Genomic DNA, 9,944 nt, shown 5'->3' with positions numbered 1-9,944 from the left:
TTAATGGCTAAAAAATTTTGATGTGGGAGTAAAATAAGTGATATATTTTAATATGGTAATTTTTGGTGTTTTTTAAAATTGTGGGAGTACACAAATCGGACCCTCCGATTTGTGTTTAAAAAAGTGAAAAAAATTTAGAGTACACAAATCGGAGGGTTCGATTTGTGTTAAAAATTTGAAAAAATTCAAAGTACATAAATCGGACCATGCGAGTTGTTTGATTTTAAAATTTTGCTTAAGAAATCGCATGGTCCGACTTGTGGTTGAGCAAATATGAATTTCCGAAACTAGAAAACGGACCCTCCGAGTTGTTTGTTGTTATCAATTTTTTCATGAAATAGAATATACAACGCAACTCGAACCCTCCGAGTTGTTCCATTTATACCACATGGCTGTAAAGCACCTGTATTCCCCATGTTCGAATTTAACACCACTTTTACTTCCATAATCAAATTAAAAAACCACAGTTAATTTTATAATTAATTTTTTTTGTACAGCATAGCACCGGTGAAACATTATCAGTTAGAGCTAATAATAAACATGATGCACCTAACTCTCGATTTTAAGGCACCATTGGCCCACGCGAGATGACAGACATAGATAGAATTGCAACTATTTCTGTGCATAATCATCATCTGTTTCATGGTAAAGAATTGTCTATAAAAAATTGAAAGTTAGATCAGCTTTAATAGCTAGTAATAATACTGAAACAAAATAACTATATTTACGAAATTGTTAACGGTACTTAACAAGGTTACTTAAAATGGATATTTTAAAAAATAATAAACGTAAAGCATTAAAATATTAATTTTTTGTGTTTTCAATAAACTTTTTTATATTCAATATTTGGAGAACAGTTATTAGCTAAATTCATACGAAGAATAAAAAGAGTTATGACTAAACAGAGTCCACAACCAATTTTTTTTAAAGGAATCTTATTATGATCAAAAGAAATATACAAATATATAGGAAAACAAGACTTGAGATCCCCTTTAGAAGAACAAAATCAACCAAGAGATCAATAGAGGAGAGAGACAGAAATAAAATAATCTAGCAATGGTTAGGGTCAGCCACTATACAATACAAGCATATAGAATTCACAACCCACTAATTATTTTTGAAAATAATACTAGAAAAATAATAATTGGAAGTTTGAAGTTTCCTATCTTACAGATAGATATCTATCTGAGGCCTTAAATCACATGATATGAGACAGTGACAGAGTGAGGAAGTGAGGACAGCCAAATTCAGAAATAGAATAAACTAGTATCACATGCAAAACTTCCTTAAATTTTATACAAGAACAAGAAATTGGTCTCTAATGTGACATTGTTTATAGATGTTGAATATTTAAAAAGGGGTGTAATCTGTTTCCTTATATAGAGCCAGCTATTTTTAATTCATTGTGTTTTTAATTCAGAAATAGAATTTATTGTATTCTATATGGTTCTAGTTAATGAATTCTTTTTTAACCATTCATTTGATATTGTTTTTATTTATTTTTTTCCCCTTTCTAATGCCTGATTAGAAACGGTGAGATCTCATTTTAGGTGTACATGTGAACAAATATCTAGTTAGAAGAATAGACCAAATCAAATGAAACATAAAGTGATGGTTAGAAATAGAAAAAAAATCTAAGAAAACTTTGAAAAAGATCATCAAGAGAAATCTAAATATAAATGAACTTATTATAAATATAATACACGATAAAATTTAATAGCGTCGTTAGCATTAACCTTCCTTTTTCTTTTTTCGTCTTTATCATTTATATCAAAACTTTATTACTAATAGTCCAACTAATCCAACTTGAAAATTTGTAGCATATTCTATTCCGACATGAGTTTCTTCTCTCCCAAGACATTAACTCCATAACTCGAAACATTGAGAATGGGTCAAGTTTCTATAATCCTTCCTATTTAAAAATCAATTCTTTTTTATTTGTTCCAAGGGGCTTAAAGCTAAAATGCCAAAGCATGCATGTCATAGGTCCACTAACGATAAAATGATTTTATGATTCTCATCTCGTTATCAGAGAGACAGTGCACTCTCCACTTAGCACAAAGTAACATCATAATCACTTATAAAAAGGGAATAATGGGGCCAACATTTGTTCCCCCTCTCAACTGAAACTTATGCTAATTACAAAAACAATGGCATAGTCTGTACATAACTTTAACAAATTAGACCAACTAAAAAAAAGAAGAAGAATATGATCACGAAATTCTTAATATTTAGAGTCAGAAGAAGGCACTTGGCATATACATATTCATATATGCTTTAAAAAGTGCCAAATTGCTTCAAAGTAAAAATTAGTGTTCCCATTTAGACCAAGTGCCACAAATTTGTCTAATTTTGTGTCCAGTTAAAAATTGAAAACAATGGAAACAAATAGAGACACAACTGTTTATGTATCCATTGTCTCTATTTCTATATTTAGCTGCCAAAAACAACCCTAATATGTGATTGAAATCATGAACTCAAAAAGTTAATTAAGATTAAAAAGGAAGAACATGGTAAGAAGAAACAGTCCTATAAGGGAAATACTTGATTTATCACTATTTTTCTCTTTTTTGTTTTGTTTTGTTTTGTTTAACATTAGTTTCTACAAATGATGAATAAAATTAGAATTGGACCTACAACAAATACACTCTTACAAGTTAATGAACAATACACTCTCTTAATAGAACTCACCGAGCCTTCTTCCTGGACTTGAAGAGAAAATTTGAGGGCGGCGACGGCGAGAACTCGAATGGCAAGTGAGGCGTGTCAGCCTCGCCGGAGAGCATCCCCACAATCTCCTTCATGGACGGCCTCTTCGCAGGCGATCTCTGGAGGCACAACAAGGCAATTGTGATGCAGAGCAAAGCTTGTTCCTTGTCCAATGAAAGAATGTTAGTGTCAACAAGATCCAATAGCCTGCCATTGTGAGCAAGTTGCCTAGCCCATGAAATCAAATTAGCCCTCTCGAATTCCGAGATCGGCGATGCTGTCACTTGAAGGGGTCTCCTCCCAGCAACCAAAACCAAAAGAAGAACACCAAAACTATATACATCACATTTCTCAGATAATTGGCCACCACCACCATATTCAGGAGCAATATAACACACAGTCCCCCTCATGCTTGGAGTGCTGCTGATTCCACCACTCTTCGGTATGTCACCACTCACCTATGTTGCACAAATACAAATACTAAGTATTAAGTACGAAGAATTTAATTTCGGTGCACTTTAAGTGGGCATCTAATAACATAACGATACGTCAGTAAAAATAACTACCTTTCACATTCATGGCGTGAATGGTTATCTAAAAGAATAGACATGATTACATGATCAATGTTAGTGCATCAAAACTAAACTCTAAAATACAACCCGGTACTATACATAATTATGGCAGTCGCATATTTGAGTAAAAAATTGAAGTATTTGTGCACTGTCACGGAACTCACCCAATCTTGGCTATTCCTTCTGCCATTGTTGTTTCGGATTAGTTCACCACTCAAACCATCAAGCCACCAATCAATGCTCCCTCTGCTGGTCTTGTTTTTCCTCTTCCTCTTCTGATCCTGAACCACCACCAAGTCCTCATCTTTGTTCTGCCACCAAGCTTCACCACCATTGTTATCAAGGCTCCTCTTCTTCTTCTTGCTCTTCTTCGCCAGCTCCTCACAGAACTCCTCCTTCCACCACTCCCTCGGCTTCCGATTCTTCTCCTTCTTCTGCTGCGGCTGATTCTTCACCTTCTCCTCATCCAATGAAGCCCACCAATCCAACCTATTTTGCACAAATAGGAATACAATACAAGCATTGAATACAATCAAACTTAAAAGTTTAAGATAGCAATATTTGATTCAGATATAGATACAGATAAAATCCAATACATTAGTAAAAATTGAAGTAGTTGTGCATTATAGGATCGAACCTCTTTCTCTGCTTTTTCTTCTTGTTCTTATTCTTGTTTTTGGCCTCCGAATCCAATCCTTCAACACCACCATTATTCTCTGCATCACAACCTGTGCTACTTGGAGAAGCAACCCATTCATTCTTGGGCCTTTCTTTCTTTATCTCACTACCAATCCATTCCATAACATAATCCTTAACCCTCCCTGACTCTGACCCTCCACCATTGTCCTGTTTCCACCACCAATCCCTGCCGGAACCACCGCCATTACCGCCACCCTTCCTCCTCTGATTCCCACTCTCCACACTCACCCCATCAAACAACCCATCCGACAAGACGCTACCTTTCTCCAACCCCACCTCCGGCGAAGTCCCCGCCGCCGCCGGAGACGCATCTGAATCCAAAACCCTCCCCGCCGCAAAACTCTCCGGCGACCTCTCCAAATCAAATCCAGCAGTAGTCCCAGTCGCCACACTCTCCACCACCGAACCACGATCGCACTCTTCATCACCACCGCCGCCCCCACCACAATCACCACCGTGAACTTCCTCCTCCACCACCACAACCCCAACCTCCTCCTTCACCCTGGCAAGCCCAAAATCCCCAATTTTAGCCCTAAACTCAGAATCCAGCAAAATATTACTCGGCTTGATGTCACCGTGAATCACCGGAGGGTCACAACAATGGTGTAAGTACTCCAACCCTTTGGCCACCGAAACTACAACGTCGAATCGGGTTTTCCAGTTCATAAGCTCGGGACACTTGCGATCCAAAAGCGCGTCTTGGAGGCTTCGATTCTTCATTAGCTCATAGACGAGTATGAGTTTGCGGTTTCTTCTGTCGGAAGAGAAACCCAAGAGAGAGAGAATGAAAGGTGAGTTGAGATTCGAACAGAGAGAGAGTTCGTTGTGGAACTCGCGTTCGCCTTGGAGGGAGCCCGGCGAGTCCATGAGCTTCAGTGCCACGGTTTCGCCGGAAGGGAGGGTGGCTCTGTGGACGGAGCCGAAGCCGCCGTGGCCGAGTTTGGTGGACGGGGAGAAGGAGTTTGTCGCGCGGCGGAGGAGCGTGTAGGAGTAGCGGCGGTGGTTGTTGTGGTGGTGGTGGTGGTGGGGAAAGGGGGTGGTGCGGTGGAGGGAGAGTTTCCGGTAGAGGAAGGTGAGGAGGGTGAAGAGGAGAGAGAGGAGGAGGAGGATGGTGAGGGAGAGGGATCCGATGAGAATGATTCTTTGGTTGTGGTGGTGGTGGTTGTGTTGGAGGGGTGGCGCCGCCGTGGAGAGTGGTTGTTGTTGTTGTGGCAGTGGTGGTGGACGGGAGGGCATTTTGGTAAAATAGGCGGAGAGATGCGTTAACCATTCATGTGTGTAAAAGAGTTGAGAGTGTGAGAGTGTGAGAGTGTGAGTGATGAAATGAAAGTGAGAGAGGGTAAGTGCAACTTTTATGATATCATGAGCCTAGTTGTTTGCGTTCTTTTTGGGGCCAACCAATCTGGAAATAATTAGATAACTCAATCAAAATTATTTATATATTTACACATTCAAGTCTATTAGACTATTAGTGTAGAGTGCTTGTTGCTTTTTTGTTTTTTTTCCTATAATAGGATCGAGCTTTCAAAGTTTCCCTATTCCAACATAAAGGGAAAAAAAAAAAAAGAATAATAATATTTTAGTGAAAATTTCAAACACTTATATACTTTTTTTTTTTAAGAAAGTGAACTCAACACATTAAAGTGGAGCAAACATGAACAAGATAACAACAGAGAAACCAAAATAAAGATACATAACTATGAGGTGGAATCCGTTGTCATCTCCGACATTATCATCAACAACCAAACGGATCAACGCCACACCATTCCTTATAACTCAAAAACGACTTATTCTTGATTCCATCAACACTTGTCTCCAATTTCTGGAAGATTCTGCTGTTCTATTCTAACCAAATGTTTCAGATAACCGCAAAGAATCTTATCTGCCACTTCTTTCTCTTAGAACTACCACCAGGCACTTCCATCAAACTCTCAAACAGTTCTTGACAGTCCTCGGAATAGCCCAAACTCTGTCTGCACCCGTCAACCAAGCGCACCATACCTGCCAAGTAAATTCACAGTCAAGAAATAAATGGTGCACAAATTCTATTTCTTTTTTACACAAAACACAAATCTTATCGCTATGTCGTATGATTCCTAGCCTACTCAGTCTCTCTTTAGTGTTGATCCTGCCTATTAGGACAAACCACGCAAAAAGCTCTACTCTTGGAGGAACCAATCCCCTCCAAATGGCACTAGTGAAGCTGTAGCTTGAGATGTCTTCTGGGAGAGTCTCTTTCTGCAGCACCTGCACAAAAGAATTAGTAGAATAGATACATATTTTATCAAATTTCTATACAATTGTATCCTCTCTACTAGTCGACATTCTTACTACTCGCAATCGGTCATGGAGTTGATTGAGCAACTCAAGTTCCCATTAGTATAACTCTCTCCTCTACTGAAAGTTCCACACCCATTCTATTCCATCCCAGAACCTACAATCCCCTACCATAGATCCTTGTTGATTTGAAACAGAGAAGAGTCTCGAAAAACTATCTTTCAACGGACCACCTTGTAGCCAATCATCCTCTCAGAAACGAATACGTCTGCCATTTTCCACCTCCATAGCCAAACCACTGATCATCATATCTCTCCCATGTGGCTCTTTAATATTAAGCTGACAAATATCTTTCCACGAGCCACCTCTTAAAGGTATTTAATGGCTGTTTTGACAACATTACAGAAGGGTTCAAGAGATTACAAGAACAGACAACCTTATTCCACAGCGGACAGTCTTCCTTCAAAAACCACCACCACCACTTGAACAGAAGCGCCGTATTTCTGATTAACGCATCCCCCACCCCCAAACCGCCTAACTTTTTCGGAGCTTGCACCATCTCCCATTTCACAAGTGGTATACCGTTTTTTTCATCTTCTTTACTCCACAAAAACTTTCTCTGTAGCCTGATTATCTTTTCTGCAACCGCTTTTGGCATTTTGTACAAGCTTAAGTAGTAAATCGGCAGACTATTTAGGACAAATTTTATGAGTACCAGCTTTGTTGAGGGACTTATCTTTCCACAAACTGAGCTTATCTTCCACCTTGTCTATGATCGGTTTCCATGTCTTTACCAACCGGGGGGTTTGCGCCTAACGAGATTCCTAAATACCTGACAGGTAAAGTAGTTTCGGCGCATCCCAACAAACCACACATATTCGTTGAAACAACGCAAAAGCCTCTTATAATTCAGTATTATTTCTGTATCCTGTGGGCAAAATAAAATTGTGTCATCCGCAAATTGGAGATACAACAATTCTATGTTGTCCCTACCCACCAACAGTGGAGAGATGCGCCCATTCCTGACTGCCTCACCCACCATCCTGTGCAAGACGTCGACAACCAGAACGAACAGAAAAGGAGACAGCGGATCTCCTTGTCTCAAACCTCTCTCCATCCTGAATGGCTTGGTTGGTGATCCATTAATCAACACCAACATAGATGCTGTGGTCACACATTCCTTCACCCATGCCCTTCATCTAAGACCAAAACCCATTTTTTGGAGCACCTCATCCACAAAGCTCCATCTCACTCTGTCGTAAGCTTTCTAAAAGTCTAGTTTGATAATTGCCGCCTGCTTCTTACGCAACTTCAACCATTGGACCGTCTCACAAGCAATGGGAGCACCATCATGTATTTTGCGACCCTTGATAAACGCAGACTGCGTCTCTCCCACTAAACCTGGCATTACTGACCGCATTATTCTCACTAAAACTTTGGATATCACCTTATAGACACAACCAACCATACTAATTGGCCTTAAGTCTTTAATTTTCTTAGCTCCCATAAATTTTGGAGCTAACGCCACCCATGTTACGTTAGCATCTGTTGGTAGCTTCGCACTTTGAAAAAACTCAAAACAGCTGCAGTAAACTCTTGGCCAATCTCACCCCAGTATTTCTTTATGAAATTCATATTGTAGCCATCGATACCTGGCGCTTTACTGACCCACAAAACAAAAAAATATCAATTATGTTAAATTAGCTCTCTAAATTAAATATATATTAAAATAAATTAAATAAATACACATATATATACATAATAATAAATTTGATAATTAATTTTTAGTATGTATATAATATTTTTATAATAATGATGGGTCAATATAAATTTAAATATGTCATTTTAATTTATTTATTATTGAATAATTTTTAACATTTCTTAGTGTAATTGGTATTTATTATGAATACAATATATGTAAATTCAATAAGAGACAAATATATTTAGAAATTAATAGATGGTAGTACTAAAAATTAGGATAAGTAACATATAAAGTTATTAAAATATTTATTATGCGATATTTGAACATATTATTATTTTAAAAGATTATAAATATATTGTTTATTATTTCATAGTATGAACACAAGTGTGAATTCTTTAACTTTTTTTACGTTGAGGCTAATAAATTGTGTATGTGGTGATGTGACCAGAATTAAACAGGCTAGTGGTTTTGTGAGTTATGATGAGTGCAGATGTTGTGTCCTCACTCCTCATGGCCTATTTTCAGGCTCGTAAAATAAAAAATTAAATGGCATTGTCATAAGTAACATGGGTCAATGTAAAATTAAAAACTTGCAAATAAAATTTTATTTGACCGAATTAATTAATTAATACAGTTAGAATTTAAAATTATAATTATTATACACATGAAAGATGAAATAAGTCTATCCATGATGTAAATGGAGTGAGACCCACCCTTTTCTCTCTCTCTCTCTCTCTCTTAAAAGTCAGGTTGTCCCAATTTATGTATTCCAACCGATTATAATAAGGTTGATGTTTACATTTATTTTATTTAAAAAAAAAAAAAAGAAATGCAACTAACGTTTAAGAGGTTGTGTTTAGAAATTAGAATAGACCATGGTGGGTGTATCCTTTTAAAGTAATGTTTTCTTCTATTTGGTTTTGGCTTGAGTTTTTAGTTTTTATTAGATGTAGTATCACATATTCAAAACTTGAGTAGAAGTTTAATCTTTAATAAAGATATTATTATGATTAGTTTTATATGAAAGTGAAATTATGTTAATTGCCATCATGATTAAATGTGAATAAATTTAATATATTAAACAAAAGAAATAGAAAGAAATTCTAAACGATGAATATTTAAATTTAGAGTATGAAAAACTTCAATAAAATGATTAGAATTAATTTAGTAGTCATGCATTTTTATATATTTATTTGAAAAAGGAGTTATATTGGAAGTAATTATTAAGGTGGAGATTCGCTTCACAAATTGATAGAAAAGAAAGAATTTAATTATCTCATTTGCAATTGGTAGATGATACCCCTTTTTTTTTTTTTGTGGTACCATACTCTTCTACAAGGTTTTCAGAATCGAGAATCGAACCGAACCGGTGGAATAATTAATTTATTGGTTTAATAGTTCGACCGGGGTTCAATCGAGATTCAACCGGTTTAATTAAATATAAAATAAAATTATTAAAAATTAAATATATAATTTCAAATATTTAAAAAAAACATAATTAATCATCAATAAAATTATTTCAAGAAATTTAACAAAACCACCACAGGTACTTCATGGCTGCAAAAAATTTAACAAAATAGCATCTCAAACACTGATCCCTTCTCTTCCTCAACTTCAACAAGCAAACAATAACCTCAGGTCCTCAGCAAACAATAGCAATTAGCATCAGCAACAAAATCATGAATAAATAACAAATAAATCAGAAACAACAAATAACAAATAAATCAAAATAACCTCAGAAAATCAAAATAAATGAAAATCATGAATCCAGCAAACAAATAAATCAGAAAATCATGAACAGAAAATCAGAAATAACAAATAAATTCATTCCAGCAAACAATAAACCAGCAAGCAGAGGAGGAAGGCGAAATTGCGAACAGAAGAGGCGAGGCTTACCGGCGGCGAGGAGGAAGGCGAGCAACGGCGACAACAAAGGAATCGACACCAGCGAACACAGAGAAGGCGAGCTTGGAGATGTGGAGATG

General features: G+C 36.8%; 1 protein-coding gene and 1 long non-coding RNA gene across 2 annotated transcripts; both read right to left on the bottom strand.

The window, feature by feature from the left end:
• LOC107626015 (receptor-like serine/threonine-protein kinase At2g45590) lies at positions 2,479-5,461 on the bottom strand. Its single transcript, XM_016328776.2, has 3 exons — positions 3,919-5,461; positions 3,446-3,770; positions 2,479-3,167 (listed from the first exon to the last, which is right to left on the bottom strand). Exons 1-3 carry the CDS (start codon positions 5,214-5,216, stop codon positions 2,688-2,690), a joined length of 2,103 nt encoding a protein of 700 aa, XP_016184262.1. The 5' UTR covers positions 5,217-5,461; the 3' UTR covers positions 2,479-2,687.
• LOC110269063 lies at positions 7,864-9,935 on the bottom strand. The gene is made up of 2 exons (XR_002358032.1): positions 9,856-9,935; positions 7,864-7,920 (listed from the first exon to the last, which is right to left on the bottom strand). It is a non-coding gene; the product is annotated as an uncharacterized LOC110269063 (long non-coding RNA).

Source organism: Arachis ipaensis, chromosome B02, assembly GCF_000816755.2.
Source record: "Arachis ipaensis cultivar K30076 chromosome B02, Araip1.1, whole genome shotgun sequence".
Classification (NCBI taxonomy): Eukaryota; Viridiplantae; Streptophyta; class Magnoliopsida; order Fabales; family Fabaceae; genus Arachis; species Arachis ipaensis.
The sequence above is the reverse complement of the archived record's forward strand: the minus strand, read 5'-3'. Positions and strand labels throughout refer to the sequence as shown.